The sequence below is a fragment of the Muntiacus reevesi genome, chromosome 10 (assembly GCF_963930625.1).
Source record: "Muntiacus reevesi chromosome 10, mMunRee1.1, whole genome shotgun sequence".
Taxonomy (NCBI): domain Eukaryota; kingdom Metazoa; phylum Chordata; class Mammalia; order Artiodactyla; family Cervidae; genus Muntiacus; species Muntiacus reevesi.
This window is the reverse complement of record NC_089258.1, coordinates 77,662,939-77,683,288: the sequence shown is the minus strand read 5'-3', so window position 1 is coordinate 77,683,288 and position 20,350 is coordinate 77,662,939. Positions and strand designations below refer to the sequence as shown.

Below are 20,350 nucleotides of genomic sequence, written 5' to 3'. Positions count from 1 at the left end.
ATTACCATTCCCCCTGGAGCTCCCATCTTAGGTCAGGTTGTCGAAAGAGGATCATAAACTTTGGTTCCACATCTAACCTCGAAAGTCAAAGACTCACAAACTTGGGATCTTGAGGCAAAGTTTAAGAGTTTCAATTTCCTTCAAAAAAATTTTTTTTCCTAACAATTAAAAAAAAAAGAAAGAAATTAATGCCATGGCTGGCACTGAGTCACCACCTACTGGCCACAGAGGGAAGTACAAGTGTTAGAAAACATGCCTGGTCACACCGGGAGGCTGAGGAAACAGCCAGACCCCAGGCAGAGAGATGTGTTGCTGCAACAGATAAGATGGGATAGCAAGACACCCTGACAACACTTGTGGTTGGAAGGCAGAAAGAAGGCCTCGTCTTAGTCTCCCCCGGCCACGAGAGACAGGTCAGATATGGGAGCAGGACCCTCGTCCACACATCCCAGGAGACCTCAGAAAGTCTTCACTGCAATTAGGATAACCAGGACCCCTGCACCCTGCTTCACGTCCGAATTAGTCAACCTAAGAAGCACAGGAGGCCAGGACAGGGAAAGCGCTGGAACAGACACCAGCAGCTTCAGTGGTTTTGTCCTTTGTTCCCTGGGGAACCTAACTGGGTTGATCTGGACCTTTGTTCTCACGACCTGCAAGACGACAGACCCAAACTATTATATACAGCTTTGGGTCTCCTGGTTGGAAAGTGCGGATGCAGTGAGATCCCCTGAATTCGTGTCTTTCTTCCTGCTTCTGCTGGGCATGTGTGCAGAGCATCGCCCACGCTCCTAGTAACAAGACACTCGGGACACTCAGGACTGGTAACACTCAACTTTATTAAGATTTAAACAGAGAAGATGCTTCTGCACGTTAAACACACGTGGAGCTGAGCGGCTCGCTGGGGCACCCGGCACCAGCTATGCTAACACACCACCAGGGTGAGGGGGTGTCCAAGGGTCTGCAGCTTGGGGGGGGTGTCCCCTGCTATGGTCTGCGGGCCCCACAGCCCCAGCACTTTACTTCTCCTTAAATTCTTCCCTTGAAATTAGGATGAGCTGCCCTGGAGGGAATAAGACAGCTAGACTTATAAACCTAAGGGTATTCAGGGACCAAGAAGGGTTGTCTCCTGTGACCGAGGAAGCCCTGAAATCCTCCAGAGCCCTCAGGAGTAGTAGTTCCGTTGTTCTGGAACCTACAGGCAGAGACGTTTCCCTGCCATGGCAGGTGTAGGAGTGGGATCTGGGATCCAGGACAAATTTTGGAGCGATGGGCTATGAGACACAGCACAACAGACCCCAGAGCAAAACCACAAAGCAGCATTATTCTGCAGCAAAAAACAAATCCAGGAAGGAGGAAGAGAAAACTATAGGAGAAAAACACACTACCTAAGTACTTGGAAAACAGGGCATTAGAGAAAAATTGTAGGGTTTGGAGAGCACAAGGTCTTCATTTCTCTCCGTGCACAGGGCAGAAGACAGTATCACATCATAAACTATAATTTTAAATACCTGTCTGATCTATACACATTTGAATGGGTGATGGGCATACTGAACTAGACGGAAAGTTTCCCGCCGGGGAGGCCTGCGGACCACCTTCAGCTGCTGTGTTTCCTGAACCGGGCTGCACAGGCCCAACGTGACCCATCTTCCTACAACACTGGTTTTATTCAATGACTGAAGGGTATTGGGGGGGGGGGGGGTCTTAAAAACAAACATGGCGATATATATTGCGAAATATATATTGCTAATAAATAGATTATGCAGTGGGGGTACAGAACAGAAGAGACTCTGAGGAAATGTCCTTACTGGTCGGCCCCCAGGACCCCTGTCAGCGTCTGGCTGAGAGTGACCATGGGGAAGCGTGTCGATGGGAGGGTCGGGCTCCAGCCCCCAGGGAGCCCCCAATGGACGTGGACAAGGAGCTGCTGGGCCTTGGGGGCGGCTCGTGGGGCCGCCCTGGGGCCAACGGGGCTGGCTTCTCTGAGACTCTCGTCAGGGAGCGGCAATTCTGTGAAGGAGTGGAGCTGTATGCAGGAGGTCAAGGAAAGAGGTATTTGAGACCACCACCCCCCCAGGGAATGGGCAGGGACCCCTCTCACCGGAGAGGGTGGCAGGTGCAGCGGGCAGGCGTCCTAGCCTCTGAGGGAAAAGTCTCCCTCCACTGGGACTTCCGTGTCAGCGGTGGGCTCCAATTAAAGAAGCTTCCAACTCACTTCTATAAGTACAGATCTTTATGCTTGTATACAAACAGAGGGCTCAGAAGGAAACTCACTCCACTCCGTTCCTCCCAGCCCCTCCTGGGGGTGGAGATGGGTGCCCCTCTCTCTTCACTTTAATGGGGGTGCACACAGTCCATGCCTTCCCCATGCCTTCCCCCACTAACATTCGTTTCCTTCCAAGTGCGCACTCTAATTCTTTCTTCCCCCGGCATAAAAAACAAAAACAAAGAAGTCTTCCCTTGGCTGAAGAAAATTACAGCCAAACAAGTAACAAACGCTGGTGTTTTCCTGGGGTAACCCCGTTACGAAGTTCAACAAACAGTTCAACACGCCATCAGGTACCTCCCCCTGTGACCCACGCCTCTGCTCTGAGAACTGGGTTGGAGATGCTGGTGGGTGGGTCCTGCCCCGGCCCCCCGGCGACCCTGTCTCCCTGGATTCGCTCCACAGCACGGACGGCTAAGGAAAACGGGAACCGGTGGGTCCAGAGCGGGCACGGACCTACGAGACAGGCTGATGGTTTTTACTTCTAGACAGGTTAAGAAATGAAAGAGTGTTCGTGACGGTTCGCTTTGCGAAATTCTCGCTTCAGGTTCGAACTTGAAACTTTCCAGCTTTGGTCATGTACTTTATGCCCTTGAAGGGTTTGTACTTCTCTCCATACATATCCAGACGATTCACTTTGAGGCCTGCAAGGAAGGAAGGTGAGCATTATTCCAAAGAAGCAGGTTGCATAACTGGTTAATTCACGTCAACTCAAAGAGCTCCAAGGGCTGGAGAAAGTTGTAACCGTGAACCAGAAAATATGTGTGTGTTCAGTCGCTCAGTTGCGTCCAACTCTTTGGGATGCTACGGATCCTTTGGACCATAGCCCACCAGGCTCCTCTGTCCATGGGATTCTCCAGGCAAGAATACTGGAGTGGGTTTCCATTTCCTTCTCCAAGAGATCTTTCCAACCCAGGGAATGAACCCAAGTCTCCTCCATCTCCTGTACTGCAGGCCGATTCTTTACCATTCCGCCACCTGGGAACCTACACTTAATAACGTCACATAAACACAGCCGACAGATTCTTCACCCCTGGAACATAGGCTAAAAATAAAAACTTGCTCCAATAAAAAGCTAGCCAATGAAGAGATCTGTCCCTGTGGTAGAAAGGGCAGAAAGTTATATGCAGGCTGAGATGAGGGTAAGGAAAGATAAGACCACTCCAGATTTTTCTCAATGTTATGGGATTGAACATGTAAATTCATAGTAACAAAATTAAGAAATTCATAATCAAATAACGGTATAACTGAATGAATAAACTAATGATGGAAAGTGATGAATTAATTCTTCAGTGCCTCTTAAATATTGTCACTGGACTAAGAAAAGAACATTTTATACTATTCAGAGCTTTAAAGTTTATTAAGCATTTTAAGATGAAACGAGCTTATCCTTTAAACGAATTCTAGTCACTTAAACTAGACATGGTCCATTGGTAAAGAAAACAAGAACTTCATAAAAAGCTGAAGTCATCTCCTATCCATCTGCAAGAGTCAGTCTAAGAATTAAATAAGAAAATAGATGAAAAGAGCTTAAATTAGTGCCTGGCATGTAGTAGACACCTGCAGAGAGGTAACTTAAGTCTTGATATCACCCTGGGTGGTGGGGTGTAAACTATAGTTGATAACTCAGGTCAGCCGAGCGTTCCAAACGATCACAGCGCACGTGAAATCTTCTGAAATTTGGGGAAAGGAGGGGAATTCTTTTCACTCACCAGCTGAGAATGCAGATACACCCCCGTACTGAAGACCCTGGGAGCCCCCCCAACCAGCGCCCCCAGGGTGACTCAACAACGAGTCATAAGCACGTCCATCTCCAATACTGATGGAGGGTCACAGACTTCCTCCAGGAACGTGCTGGGAAAGACCTGACTAAAGATCACATATCAGCTAATGAAACCCAAGTCTCTGGACAGGGAGTGGCCAGGGGGCTTTGTGACATCGCCACCTTGGGCCCCCCCACCCCATCCCTGAGCTGGGTGTCACTCACCAGAAATGGCCAACTGCTGGATCTTAAACTGCAGGTTGATCGTGGGGTTCTCATCCGGTTTGGAAGCTCCGGCCTGGAGACTCATGGTTCCCTTCAAACTTGGGAGCTTCTGGGGATTTATTTTTCCTACATCCCAAGACAGCATCTCCAAAGAGAGAAAAAAGAAGGAAGTTATGGTGGAAACTGCATCTGAGACGCCTGAGCTCAGAGACCTGGTTCACTGTGTTCTTATGACCTCCTGGGGGTTTCCCAGAAGAGAAGGCTACTTGTCACTGTGAATTATCTCGGTGCCCTCGACCACGTCCCTGTGGTCCAGCGCGCCCTTCCCCAAGGCAGAAAGGGGTACTGCAGGGCGCCTGCTGTTCTGAACACGGGCAACTTGAGCCCCCTGCGTATCCTCCTACCTTGGTGACTGGGTCAAACGTGTGTGTCCCCTGAGACGGCGTGAGGCTCATGTTCAGGACGCCTCTGGGCATCTGGCTGGCGACGGTCACCCCCTCTATGGTCTTCCCCATGGTCTGCTTAGGCCCCACGGTTATTTCAAAGCGGCCGAGTGAGCTACTGTCCCGGAAGCTGATGTTATGTTTAACGTACACTGGAATCGCCACCAGGCTGGAAAAGAGAAGAGACAAAAAGCCCACATCATCAACGTATTGGAAAGACGGCCATTTTTTCCTTTTCTGTTCTGCCAGCAGCTTTTCCTCCCTCACCTCCTTCCTAGTCTTATAGAGTATGCAGAGAAAAACCCTCTGGACGTCTTTGATCGTTTTCTTTCTGTAAATCTAAGATGTTGACGAGTAAGTCAACTAACTCTTCCAATGACTCTTAGAATGATATCAACAAAACCAAAGAGCAGACTTGGTGGACTCTGAGAAAAAGGCACGGCAAACAGAAATCACATTTCCGTGTTTTAACGTTTTGTGTGTGACCGATAATTATTTGCACTTGGGAGACTAACATTCATACCTCATGGGGCTTTTACAAATTCATGACAGTGCTTTTAACTTGACTTGATCCTTACAAAACCCCCTAAGGGATGGGGTCGGCATGATCTGACAGAGAAACTACAGGGTGATACTAAAGTTGCAACCATCCTTGGCGTCTGTGGAGTACTACTTCCTGAGGCCAGCACGACCCTACAGGTTTTCCCTCAATGACTTATTTAATCCTCCCCATGAGTATGAGGCAGGCATTGCTATGTCCCGATGTCATTAATACTGATGTCCTTATACTTAACCAAGGTTAACTATTCAGTAACTTGCCAAGGTCATGTATCATCAGTACTGCAGGTGGGGCTTAAGTACTGGCAGTCTGATTCCAGAGCCTTTGCTCTCAAGCACTCAGACGTCTCCCCAAATTATTTATTCCAAATCCCACAGGAAGGCCTCAGTGGCTGACAGGTCCAAAGCGCTCTTCACTCTACACATCTACTCTACGCCTTCCCCCAAAAGGACTTGAGTCCACAGTAAAGAGAATGCTCACGACCCCAAATGACTGAATCCTTTGGTTCTTCACAGTACCCTTCACTGCTTTTTTGGGGGGTGAAAGGGATTGAAATACGGGTGTTCTCAGATTCCAATCTGAGGAAAAAAACATTCCTGTCTAGGCACACAGTAATAACAAAACAAACAGCAGCAAACGTAATGAGCACTTATTTTGTGCGGAAGCCACTATTTATAGAGTTTCTTATGTAACCCTCATAACAAGGCACCTCTACTATTTTCAAGTTACTTATTACTTTACTGTTGATGTTTAGTCGCTCAGTCGTGTCCGACTCTTTTGTGACCCCGTGGGCTGTAGCCCGCCAGGCTCCTCCGTCCACGGGATTTCCCAGGCAAGAATGCTGGGGTGGGTGGCCATTTCCTTCTCCAGGGGGTCTTCCGGACCCAGGGACTGAACCTGCGTCTCCTGCACTGGCAGGTAGATTCTTTCCCACTGAGCCACCAGGGAAGCCCCTTACTTCATTACGTGTTACCTTCATTACTTCAGCTTTCCTAGATAAGGGAACAGACATGGAAAGGAAAAACAACTCACCTGAGGCTACCTGATGAGTTACCTCCAGAGCCTGAGATCTCCATCGCTGTGGATACTGTTTCCAAACCACGCTCGCATGCACGCACGCACGCAGGCACGCACTCACACACGCACTCACGCACGCACGCATGCAGGCACGCACGCACGCACGCACGCACGCACGCACGCACGCACTCCACCCTCAGGTACGTGAGCCGCTTACTTCTGCGCGCTGACGTGGTAGGAGAGCAGGCGGAAGTTGCCGTCGGGGGGGATGAAGGAGAGGATGCGCTCCGACTCCCACCGCTTGAAGCGGACGCAGGGGTGGAAGCTGACGTCGTCCAGCAGCCTGGGGTTCTGGGCGACAGCAAGCAACAGCCACAGGTGGGAATTAGAACCACGCGTCTTTCAGGAAAGTAACTTAGGCGCTGCTTTCACGAAAACACATGCACACATTCTGCTGTTACTCAGGGCAATCCAAGGCTGCCCGTGAGCTTTGCGGCTGGCCCTGACCATCCCTTCCGGTTCCCTCCTCTCCTGCCGCTCTGTCTTTCCAGAAGCATCTAATTTCCCAGGGACTAGATCTCCGGCCCAGGATTTTACCATGAAGGAAAGCGTCAGGTCGGGCATTCCGGTCAGCTTGACGCAGGCGTCGATCACCCCCTGGATCTCGGCAGTGATGGTGGACCCTGAGACGGGATGAGACAGGAAGAAGGTGAGACCCTCTGTGTCCTTCCCAACTAACTTAACTTCTCCCTCCCTCCTTAGCTCTCTCTTCCCCTCCCATCCCATTTCCTTCCTTCCTTCCTTCCTTCCTCCCTCCCCCTCCCCCATTCTTCCTTCCTTTCTTCTGTCCATCCATCTATCCGAATCATCTACCCAATCCATCTGTCCTCGCAAACCTTTATCCACTGCGCAGCAAATACAAGGCACTCTGATGAAGCAGCGGGGATAAAGACTGGTGAGACTGTTAGCCCGGAGGAGCTTTCAGGCTAGTGCCAGAATCAAACACGGCACCGCTATCTTGACCAATGGTTCAGAACACTGAATTCACATCAGAAACTGCTCTCCCTGCAGGCACCAAGGGCTTCCCTTGTGGCTTAGCTGGTCAGGAATCCGCCTGCAATGCGGGAGGTCTGGGTTCAATCCCTGGGTTGGGAAGATCCCCTGAGAAGGGAAAGGCTACCCACTCCGGTATTCTAGCCGGGAGAATTCCATGGACAGTATATTTACTTCGCGGGCCCCCAAGGAGCTCTGATGCCAAATGGAACTGCTACTTTGGTCTTCAGTTCACAGGGTCTCTCTCCTGCAGCCCCTGCGACCACTTCTTTCTTTCAAGTGTTCCTTTCTCCTAACCCCTCCTATTTTCTGTTTTCTTGCTCTTCTCCTTCTCCTGGTATGATCACACTGAAATTTGTTCATCTTTTCTATTACTGATGGACATTTGGGGGCCTTTCCAGTTTGGGGATAATATGAAAAGCTGCTGTGCCTACTTGGTTTTAAAGCCTCATCAGATACTTTTCTTTCTTTATGTGTCTCAGTCCAGTCATCCTGAGATACTTAATTTCCCAACAGTATTTCACTCTTCTTAAAAGTGTTTGCACCTGCTTTGCTCCCAGATCTGTGCAGCCTGTACTGACTCCTACTCATTCTCCTGATGAAGCATCCGTGAGCTTTATACTTAGGTAAGGGGGGGAGGGGACCTCTCTTGTTCCCTTTCTCGCTCCCTCACTAGACTTTCAGAAGCTTCCTGCAGCCACAGGCTCCGTCTTAGTCACCATCACATGCCCACCACCTGGCGCTCAGCTACAGCACCATGCATTCTCCGTAAGCACTTGGATAAGTGAGCTCGCTCATGTAAATTTCCACACTCTAAGGACTTGTAGTTGTGTTAACCTCTCTGAATGGACAGAAAAGAGGATGACTCTCTAAATTTTAGTGATTAAACTTCAGTTCTGGCCCAACAACTCAGAGTCAAATACTTCCAAAAGGAAATCTCATCAACAAGAGATCAGTTTGTTACTTTTTCACTTGAGAGGATAAAACCACTGAAAATGTGAGCCCAGCACGGGTCTGCATCATGCTCTTCTATGGCTTTTTTTCAGCGTTGTTGAGGTACCGTCAACAAATAAAAACTGTACAGTTAAGGTGCATGACTTGATGTGTTAATACACATACACCCTGTGAAGTGGTCACCATGATGAAGCTAACACGTCCATCACCTCACACAGTTCGTTGGGTTTTTGTGGTGACAGCCCTTAAAACTTTCCCTTTTAGTAAATTTCAAGAAGACAATATACTTGTGAGGTGACAGATGTGATAATTTAACTAGCTGGGAGGGTAATCCTTTCACAAATGTATGTGTAGATCAAATCAGCATAATGAACATTCCTAATGCCTCACAATTTTGTCAGTTACACTCAACATGGAAAAGAAAGTAAACAGCGGTAGTCACCGTGCTGTGCGCTAAATCTCCAGAACTTCTTCATCATGCAGAACTGAAGCTTGGCACCTTTTACCAACCTCTCCCCATTCCCATCCTCCCCACTCCTGGTGAAGTGGAAGTTGCTCACTCGTGTCCGACTCTGCGACCCCATGGACTGTAGCCCACCAGGCTCCTCTGTCCGTGGAATTCTCCAGGCCAGAATACTGGAGTATTCTGTATCCCTTCTCCAGGGGATCTTCCCAACCCAGGGATTGAACCCAGATCTAACCACCTTCTACTGTCTGCTTCTATGGACCTGACTGTTGCAGATTCCACATATAAAGTGAGCCCAGCCACTGGTCCGCAGGTTTTTCTATGTGAGATCACGCCACATTTGTCTTTCTGCGTTCAGCTTCCTTCACCCAGCATCACATCCCCCAGGTTCACCTGTGTTTTCACAGACGGCAGGATTTACTTCTTCATATGGCCGAGTGATATTCCTGTGTGTGAGGGTATCTGCCTCACATCTTCATCCATCAGCCATCAACAGACACTTTGTTTCCGTGTCTTGGCTGCTGCCAGCAATGCTGCTGTGAACACGGGGGGTGCAGACACCTCTTCGAGATACTAATTTCATTTCCTTTGAATCTAGACCCAGGAGTGGGACTGCTGGATTATTAGTGAGTTTCAGTTTTTTCAAGCACCTCCATACTCTTTCTGAAGGAAAGTTACATGGCTCAAAATAGCCTGGAGTTAAAAGTCCCCTCCAGGTTCTCCCCACCATTCTATGCAAAACAAAGAACTCTCACCCAAAGGAAAAAATGGACACTATGCCCAGCTCCCAGCTGGTCCAGCCTCTGGCTGATCTCCAAAATTCCTTGCCCCAGTCGTTTAAGAGATAACTAGTCTGAACAACCTTGGAGAAGAACAGGCCCCCTTAAGACAGTAACTTTCCACATACATGCCTATATATACTTACTCTTTTCTTGGATAAGCACGACAGATTGCTAATCTGACTGCTGCCTCTTCTCACCTCATTAAAGGTGATCTGTTCCTGTAAAGTGCTGGTCTCGTTCTTTTTCTGAACCTCGCCTTCTCTAATTCCCTTACCTTACAGCTTCCACAGTGGCTGCACCAATTTACATTTCTCCCAGCAAGTGCATAGAGTTCCCCTTTCTCCACATCATTGCCGACATTTGCTGTGCCTCTTGTCTTTTTGATATGAAGTGCGAGTGATACCTCCCTGTGGTTCTGACTTGCTTTTCCCCGATGACTGGTGACACTGAGCACCTTTTCATTTACCTGCTGGCCATTCGTACGGCTTTTCTGAAGTATGTCTCTTTGGATCCTTTGCGTGCTAAGTTGCTTCAGTTGTCTCCGACTCTTTGCGACCCCATGGACTGTAGCCCGCCAGGCTCCTCTGTCCATGGGATTCTCCAGGCAAGAATACTGGAGTGGGTTGCCACGTCCTTCTCCAGGGGATCTTCCTGACCCAGGGATTGAACCCGCGTCTCTTAAGTCTCCTGCATTGGCAGCTGGGTTCTTCACCACTAGTGCCGCTTTCAGATCCTTTGCTCACTTTTTTAGTCAGATTATCTGTTTTTTTTTTTTTTTTTGCTATTGAATTGTGTAAGTTCCTCATGTATTTTGGATATTAACCTCTTATCTGACATATGGTTTACGTATATTTCCTCTCATCGGTAGGCTGTCTTTTTCCTCTGACTGGTTCCTTTCTTGTATGGAGGATTTTATTTTGATACAATCCTATTGGTATATTTTTCCTTTTGAAGACTTTGCTTTGGGGACCATATCTTGAAAAAAAAAAAAAAAAAAAAAACTACTGCCCAGATCAGTGTCAAGAAGGTCTGTTCCTATGTTTTCTGCTAGTAGGTTTATGGTTCCAGGTCTTACATTTATGACCTTAATATGCTGACTTAACTTTTGTGTGTGGTGTGAGATTAAGGGTGATTTTATTCTTCTACCTGTGAACATCCAGTTTTCCCAACACCAGCCCCTGCAGAGACTAGCCTTTCCCCATCGCATGTTCTAGGCACGCCTATTGAAGACCAGCTGACAGATTTATTGCGGGGCCTTCTATTCTGCTTCACTGGTGTATGTGTCTATTTCTGTGACCTTACCGTACAGTAGTTTTCCATATTTGTTAGTTTGGCTGCATTGGGTCTCCACTGCTGCATGCAGACCTGCCTCCAGTTGTGGTGAGCAGGGGCTTCTCATCACAGCGGCTTCTCTTGTTGTGGAGCGCAGGCTCCAGGCGTGCAGGCTTCAGTAGCTGCAGCACACGGGCTCAGCAGTTGTGGCCTGAGGGCCCCTCAGCAGGTGGGACCTGCCGGGACTAAGGATCGAACCCAAGTCCCCTGCACTGGCAGGTGGATTCTTAACTGCTGGACCACCAGGGAAGGCCACCTTACAGTTTTGATTACCATAATGTTATAATATATTATGAAATCTAGAATTGTGACGTCTCCACCTTTGTTCTGGCTCAAGACTGCTTTGGCTATTTGAGGTCTTTGTGGTTCCATACGAGTTTTGTTTTTCTATAAAGAATGCCATTGAGATACTGGTGTGGATAGCATTTGGGATTTTGATGGGGATGTCTTTGCATATTTCAAACATTTTAACAGTACTAATTCTCCCAATCCATGAAAATATATCATCTTTCCATTTATCTGTTCTTAATTTCCTCTATCAACGCTTTGTAATTTTCAGGGTGTAAGTATCTTTGGTTAAGTTTATTCCTAAGTATTTTATTCCTTTGGTTGCTATTGTAAATGGGATTATTTTCTCAGTTCCCTTTTTGGAGAGTTCATTGTCTGTGTATAGAAACATCACTGATTTTTATATATTGATTTTGTATCCTACAACTGTATTACATTTATTAGTTCTCACAGTGTTAGGCTGGAGTCTTTAGAGTTTCTACATGTATGATCATATCATCTACATCATGATATTTCAGTGCAGTCCTAATACACAATGCTTGACAAAGCAGACACTAAGTTAAATGAATGACCTTAAATGGGGGATAATTCTGATAACTAGTGAGCGCTGTCTGAAAGGGGCCTCTATTTTAACAGTTCGGTAAACTGGCTGAAAGTACCAACCTGATTTGTCAATGATGGCATCAATCTCTTCAATCACATCAAAATAGGCCTCATTGTTGGTGTATTTCACCCCCGTTCGTCGCCAAGGTACCACGGACAGCTGCCCAGTGGGAAGCTGGTCACCCACGTTGGTGCTTCCTGAGACAATGAATATTGTAATTAGATGTAACCAATTACCTAATAACCAGAGAACACATCCCTAAAGTTTCTATTCATCCACTATTTACATGCTTGCTGAAGAATTTTTCCAAAATAGAGATTATAGTTTTCCCAACTTCTATCTTGGTAACCTAGCCCATTTAAAAAACCTGTCCCCAGTTGGTGTGCCTGCTCAGGCAGAATACAGGTTAAAAAGTTACCCGAGAAACAGATATCATATCATTTTGGTTTTGAAAGTAACCTGAACTTGGTCTCTCAAATTCCGCAATAGCTTGCAGCTTAAATAATGCATTGGCTTTCAGTAGGGACAGTAATCTACATATTGATATAAAAATTTCATGGGTAAAAACAGCATTCTAACTCATTTTAAAAAGTTCCACCTGTCCATACATTATCCATCTCACCAAAGAAGATACAAATATATATATACACTGTATGTCAAAAGTGCTTATGAGCTTATTTCATGTTCTTTGTGCTTTGCTGTATTTCTGACCTTCTACAATAATCATGTGCTTCTTCTGTAATCAGGAAGAAACAAGATTATTATTATTAAAGATTCAGTTATTTTATTTTTTGGCTGTGCTGGGTCTTCCCTGCAGTGCATGGGCTTCTCATCGCAATGACTTCTTGTTGCAGAGCACAGGCTCTAGGGCACGCAGGCGCAGCAGTTCTGGGGCCTGGTCTTAGTTGTTCCGGGGCATGTGGAATCTTCCCAGCCCAGGGGTCTAACTGGTGTCCCTTGCGTTGCAAGGCACATTTTAAACCACTGGACCATAAGGGGAGCCCAGGGGAAATTCCTTTTAAAAGGAGAAGAGTTTATTCTGTCATTGAAATCAGAATATTTTCTACACACACACACAAATTTTATTTCAGGTTATACTAAAGACTACAAAGAACAAAATGAAAAGCACGTGGACATTTGAGATCCCCCAAGACAAGCACTCGAAACAAGGCACAACCCAGGACTGAGCCACACCCAGGATGGCGGCCACCTCCCGTGGGGCCCCTCTCGTACCTGTGATGGTGTTGACAACGGTCCGAAGGATAGTGGGCGGCTTTATCAGTTCTTTGAGGATGTTCGACTCGGTAGCCAATGGAAAGCCATTGTCGAGCATCTCTTCCAGCACCTCGTAAACCACGACCACGTTGTCTTTTATCACCGGTTCTGAACAGACTCCAAAATAGTCCTGATGCAGACACAGTACATGTATACATTTATCACTCAGAGACTGCGACGGGTGAAGGAACGCGCCCAGAGATTATCGAGTCCCGTCCACGTGTGTTTACGCAGCGTTTCTGGGACCTTCTTCCACAATAAGGGGATGAAGCATAACCCTGGTTCTCTTAGGCAGCCCAGTTTGGTGGAAAGAAAACTAGACTGGATTATAACGCATGTATCACTAATAACTTCTTTCATATACTAAAGTGAGTCATTTAATCCCTTTGGGTTAGTTTCTTTAATATGAAGAATACAAAACTGAGTCTACAAAACTGGTTTTGAACATGAATTTGAAAGAACTATGTGAAATGATAATACCTGATACAATGTACACTGGACCCCAAAATTTTTTAACTCTTACTGTTGTGCTATTCCTCAACATTCATGGAGCAAATAAGAACTGAGAGAGAAATGAAATGAGGGGTGTGAACTAGCACACCAGAAAATCTCTTTGGATCACCCTGTTTCTAAGATGCTAGGATTCTAATAACACTTTGTCCCTTTATTAAGAAAGGCTAAACTTAGACACTAAATTGTCTGGGTTGTGGGAGAAGCACTGAATTCCAAATCAGAAGGCCTGGGTAATAGTCTTAATTGTCACCTACTAGATTAATTCATGCTAACTAATTAGGTCTCGAGTTCTCTATTAGTATAATCTAGATAATACCATGCGTGGACGCACAGGGTTGTAACAACGAAGCATGATGGATTAAATGAGAACATGTATGAAAGTGCTTTGTAAACTATAAAGCACCATGTAAACTGTGATGCACCTGAGGAAATGATGCAGAGAGGAAGGCCTGTAGGCGCTCGGCGTGCCCTTCTTGACAAGGTCAGTGCTTCTGCTGCTGGGCCTCTCAGACAGTCAGAGAGTGCTCTAAGAATTCATCCTCTGATGGGAAATGCACCCCTCTCGAGAATGTCCATTCTATTCATGGGCAGTGCTGATCCTTAGAAAGTCCTTTCTTTGGCTAAACTGAAACCTGCTTCCTAGATGTGCCTCACAGAACAAGTTTACGAAACAGCCCCTCAGTGGTCAGCGGGCCAGGACGACATTTGCCTTCAATTTTCCTTCTCAGGGCCAAACTCCCTGCTTGGTCCTGCTCCTGTTCATGCCATGGTGAGGTTTCTAGATTGTTTCACTTTCTTGCCATTTCTTTGAATTTGTCCTAATTTTCTAATAGTCTCCTCAAATGATGACATCCAAAACTGAACACAGACTCCAGAGGTGACCTAAATTACATCAGAATGATGTCAACTATCAGACACAGTCCAATATCCAAGAGCACTTAGGAGTCAGGAATGTGTTGCTACAACAAAAAGATTTTTTTCTTTAAAAAATGAAGGGGGAAAAAAAGCTACACATGTCCTTCTCATGAGTGATTTCATTTTGAAAAATAAAACTCCTCACTCAAGAGAAAATGGAGTCCTCCTACATTGTCAGTGAGAATGTAAATTTGGTACAGCCACTACAGAGAACAGAATGGCGGTACCTTAAAAAGTAAAAACAGAACTACCATATGATCCAGCAATCCCATTCCTGGGCATATACCCAAACAGAAGTGTAATTCAAAATAGACACATGCACCCCTGTGTTTATAGCAGCATTATTCACAATGGTCGCCACATGGAAGCAACCTAAGTATCCATCAACAGGTGACTGGATAAAGATGTGGTACATCTATACAATGGAATACCACTGAGCCATAGAAAAAGAACAGAATAAGGCCATCTGCAGCCACATGGATATACCTAGACCTTATCATACTAAGTGAAAGAAGTCAGACAGAGAAAGACAAATATCACATGATATCACTTATACTGGAGGAGGAAATGGCAACCCACCCCAGGGTTCTTGCCTGGAGAATCCCATGGACAGAGGAGCCTGGTAGGTCACAGTCCATGGGGTTGCAAGAGTCGGTCGGACACAACTTGGTGACTAAACCATCACTTATATGTGGAATCTAAAATACAACAGAGATGAACTTATCTACAAAACAAAAACAGATTCACAGACGCAGAGAACAGACTAGGGGTTGCCAAGGGGTGGGTGAGGTGTGAGAGAGATGGATTGGGAGGTTGGGATCAGCAGATACAAACTACTATATGGAGAATGGATAAACAGCACGGTCCTACTGTATAGCCCGGGGAACTATTAATATATTCAATATCTTGTGATAAACCATAGTGAAAAACTATGAAAAAATGAGCATATATGTATATATATAAAACTGAATTCACTTTGCTATCCAGCAGAAATTAACACGCTGCAAATCAACTATACATCAATAAAATAGATTTTAAAAAACACCTCCCTTGATTTTCTAAATCAGGGAGAATGTGATTTTATCAATCAGCAGCTGGAAAGGGACAGTGCTACAGCAACACGTGTGCACATCCACGGCAGGGATTCCTCGGTCACAGTCCAGCACCAGAGAAAGAACAGAAGCCAGAGAACACACATCACATAAGACATTCAAATCAGGTTGCGTCCATTTAAGGACTTCTAACAGATCCTTCCAAACTGGCAAGCTGTGAAGTGCCAGCCTTCTAAAGCAGCCACTTCACTGTTTACCCCGATTCCTCTGTGGTTCCAAGTAGATTAAACAACTTTCTTCACTTCCTCTCTTGCAATAAGTTACATAACATCTCTATAGAGATATGGAGCGACGGTTAACGGGGTGAAATATCCCATGTGGAAATCCTAACAAGGCCCAGCTTGAGCAGCTGAAGATCATAACTGCTGGGCTTGTCTGCTTCTTCCACATACTGGGGTTTATAATTCTCAGGTTCATACCGTGTGAAGGAACTAATATGCCACTGGAATCCCAGAAGAGTACTACCAGAAAGACTGGGGCGGGGGGAGAATTAAATATATGCTCATTCTTTGGATGAAAGCTGTTCCAAACATGTGACCATATATTTATAAGAGCAAATGAAAGGACTCTGACTTGCTTTTTAAGGTTTATCAGAAGGTCTGGGTCCTCCTTCTCCTCTCCAATCCCACAATGTCTGTATTCATGAGACTAATTCTGGACTTCACATGACACAAAAGTTAAACCAGAGGACCCTTGATTCTCATTTATCATTGAGTTATGCAAATAACCACAACCATGAGAGGTTGAGCAATTCTTTTAGGGAGAGGATGCCACTGTCTGAATCCAGAGTCTAGGCTGCCTGAAATCCTGTCCTGTAACAGGTGCTGACATCCTGGCATGACCAGCCCCCCAGTGCTCCCAAGATCTCCAAATCTATTCCTGAAGGAAAAACTCCAAGTGAAAACTGCATCTTGGAAAATGTATCCCTTAAATTTTACAGAAGTGCTAAGCTTGCAACAAGGCCCATCTCTGGTACTCATATGCTGTGGATGAGCACAAACTCAAGCTGAAGGGTGGGTTCCCAAATTATCCCTGCCAGCAAGAATGAAACAAGCATTATTTAGGTTCTTCTAGTTTAAAAAAATATATATCTTTCCACACGCATCAGTTTTTGATACAACTCAAAGCAATGCTGTTCACAATGGTTAACATCAAGTTTGCCATAAAAATAAAAAAATCGAGCCTATCCTTTGGGGTTGGTCTGTTCCCACATCTCAGGAGCAGACTATCTCTGCTGTCGGTTTAATAAAAGTTCTGTCTTCTTGAGCTGTCACTGAACTGAAACTAGTCTGTTGTTTCGAATCCTTGCTATGACAAGACAAGAGCTGAGAAATCCTGCCTGCTTGAGCTATAATTAACCCACCATTCCAAATCTTTGCTATGATGATACAAGAACCAAGGGAGATAAATAAACCAACCTGACAAAAGCCTTAAAAAAAAATGGGAACTCCTTAGCTTTGTGAACAAGACATAGGACAATTCCAGTCTCTAGAACTGAAATGACTTCATACAATCATACTAAGTAGAATGGCTTTCTCAGGTCACAGTTTCAAAACTGTACAGTCTGTCATTCAAGATACAACCCATTCAATAAACAGAAACAAGAATCTTATCAGATGGGAGAGGAAGTGAGCAATGTCAGATTTATGATTTCTTTTTTAGTTCCTTAAAGTGAAAGTGAAGGTTGCTCAGTCATGTCTGATTCTTTGTGACCCCATGGACTATACCGTCCATGGAATTCTCCAGGCCAGAATACTGGAGTGCGGAGCCTCTCCCTTCTCCAGGGGATCTTCCTGACCCAGGGATCGAACCCAGGTCTCCCGCATTGCAGGTGGATTCTTTACCAGCTGAGCCACAAGGGAAGCCCAAGAATACTGGAGTGGGTAGCCTATCCCTTCTCCAGGGGATCTTCCCGACCCAGGAATCGAACCGGGGTCTCCTGTGTTACAGGCAGATTCTTAACCAACTGAGCTATCAAGGAAGCCCTTTTAGCTCCTTAACTGAGGCTGAAAACCATGGAAACAAAACTAAGACACTTCATAAGGTCCATGGATGAACCTCCTCACATTCACGCACCTGAAACGTGTCCACTACCCGGTGGAGGAACTCGATGACAAACAGAGGCGGCACCTCCGTCTGGATCACAGCCACGAAAAAGATCTTGTGACGGTAAACACTTAGGAGATAGTGGTGCGGGGTGGGGATAACTGGAGGGACGTTTTCAGCCTCCGTCGCTCGCTCTTGTGCCTCGAAAAAGTAATCGCAAACAGAACGGCTGACCACACTCTTCCAGTGTTTCTCCAGGAAAATATCTCCAGAGGAGTTGATCAAGAAAAGACTGTGAATCATGGTGGAGGCCGTCAGTGAGCGAGCAGAGTCTTTTCCAGTCTGAAAGCCTCTGCAAATACTCAGCTCTAAAAAATAACAGAAGGTATGGTCAGTTGCAGTCAACCAAAGCCCCCTCCGCATCGGTCCAGCAGCCCAAGCTTTCCTGCCCATCTTTTAAGACTAGACTCAATCTTCTACCACTGCAGGAGCCAGAAGTGTCCCTCCCTAGGATGCCCAAGGGTGATTAACAGCCATCTCATTTGTCAGTTAATTATATACTGTACAGTTATCTTTAATACTGTCTGAATCATATTCATTTAAAAATCGACTTAATTTTTGAGTGTCTACTTTCTCAAGTGAACTGGGAGCTCCTGGAGAAAAAGAGACCTTGCCTCATGTTTCTGCTGCCTCCTTGCACAGCGTTGTCTTCTTGTATACAAAAAGGCCTCAGAGAACACGGAGGTGCCCTGTATGTGGTGACAACTCACATATAAGAAATGGTTACGTTTGCATCATCTTATTTGGTAGCCATTGGCCAAACGGGGCCATTGAGCATTTGAAATGTGGCTGGTCCAAACTGAGATGTGAATAGAAGACATGCACCAGATTTTGAAGGCTTTATATGGAAAAGCACTGTGTTTAAAGACTGACTCACTGAGACAATAAACTTAGGGTTGCCGGCGGGAACAGGTAGGGGGAAGAACAGGGAGTTTGGGATGGATATGTACACACTGCTATATTTAAAATGGATAACAAGGACCCACTGTACAGTACATGGAACTCTGCTCAATGTTATGTGGCAGCCTGGTTGGGAAGGGAGTTTGGGGCAGAATGGAAACATGTATATGTGTGGCTGTTCAGCTGAAACTGTCACAACACTGTGAATTAGCTACACCCAATACAAAAGAAAAAAATTTTTAAATTCAAGACTGTTTACCAATAATTTAGTATTTAATTAAATCAATTATTAATATTAACTTACTGATTTATTTAATATTGATACTTTGGATATACTAGATAAATACAAGAGATAACATTCTAATGTGCTTAGTAGAACATGTAAAATTACATAGTATGTGGGTCGCTGCCTATTTCTACTGGACAGCTCTGATCCACGGAATGGAGCTGTCGTTGTGGTCTTTATTTACTCGGTCAGACCCCATTATCCTAAGTCCTTGTTATGCACAAGGCTCTATATTAGATGCCTTAAAAAAAAATCCCTCTGGGGGATCTCCAGGGTCCATCAGGCGGCGGCATCTCTAATGCCAGTCCCCGGAACGAGGCGGCCGCGGTGGACCCCAGCTGGTCCGGGTGGTCAAACGGCAAAGGCCTGCTGTTAACCAAGAGCCGCAGGGCAAGCTTAATCCCTCTGCCCGCGACAGGCCGGCGAGAGGGAGGGGGCGGCGGGGAGCCAGGCTGTGGGGGCGCAGAGGCTGCTGGCCAAAGCGGGTTATTTTCGCTTGGGAGGATGGAGGCCGCTTGGAGCCGGGTGTCCACCGGCTGCACGATCCGAGGTTGAGAAGGGTCGCCAGTCCGCGCACCTGCGTCGTCATGGCAACTGGGTCTCCTCCTCCTCCGACCCCTCTGGCCAGAGTGGCCACCTCCCCAGCCCGGAACCCGGCCCCTCGCCTCTCCCCGAGGCATCATACAGCTCCGACCGTCGCTCCGGCCGCATCCCGTGACCCCGCGCCCCCGCCGCGCGCCCAGCCCCACCCCGGCCCGGGCGGTCCGCGCTCCTTACCGCGCTCGGTCTTCGCGGAGCCCACCTTGCGGGCGCGCGGACAGGCCCCGCCTCCCCACGCCCGCTACCCAGGCCCGAAGGCCGCCGATTGGGCCTCGTCCTCCGCTCTGATTGACCGCGGCCCGCCGCGCGCCCTGTTCTCGGGTTCGAGCTCCCGATTGGCCCTGGCTCAGGCTCCGGTAACCTCTGATTGGTGCAGCTCCAGGTCTCTGAGCCCTGATTGGCTGTCGCGAACCGCCTGCGGCCCTCCTTGCTCCTCTTGATCACCCAGTCACAAAAGGCTCCGGCGCGCTGCGAAGCCACCTGCGTAACCGAGGGATACGCCAGGAAAAGGATGCGGAGAAAGTGTGACTTCCAGGGCACGATGTACGGAAGAGCATATCATAGATGATGAGCCGTGAGCAGCAGTAACTGCTCTCTACCTAGCAATAACTGCTCTCCGTTAAACAAGTGCGTGGTGCCTTTTCACTTACATACCTTGAGCAGAGGAAATGTGGTTGGTTGTGCAGCCCCCTGTCCAGAGCTCTGGAGCTGAATCCAAAAGGCCTCTTCCAGCCCTAGTTGGACCGCCACCTGCTCGACCTTGGGCAAGGCCCTTCACCTTTCAGAGTCCCAGTTCCCAGATCTGAAAATGAGAGGGTTGGGCAGTTATTTCTCCAAATTGCATTGGATCGCTGATGATTTGAGTTTGGCTTACCCAGAAAAACATGGGATAGAA

General features: G+C 46.8%; 1 protein-coding gene across 1 annotated transcript; it reads right to left on the bottom strand.

Moving 5' to 3' along the window:
- Positions 1-903: 903 nt before the first annotated feature.
- On the bottom strand, positions 904-19,746 carry AP3M2 (adaptor related protein complex 3 subunit mu 2). Its single transcript, XM_065946861.1, has 9 exons — positions 19,633-19,746; positions 17,640-17,977; positions 12,982-13,153; positions 11,808-11,945; positions 6,867-6,952; positions 6,487-6,620; positions 4,655-4,862; positions 4,251-4,395; positions 904-2,907 (listed from the first exon to the last, which is right to left on the bottom strand). The coding sequence occupies exons 2-9, from the start codon at positions 17,910-17,912 to the stop codon at positions 2,807-2,809; spliced, it is 1,257 nt and encodes a 418-aa protein (XP_065802933.1). The 5' UTR covers positions 17,913-17,977; positions 19,633-19,746; the 3' UTR covers positions 904-2,806.
- Between the last annotated feature and the right edge of the window lie 604 nt (positions 19,747-20,350).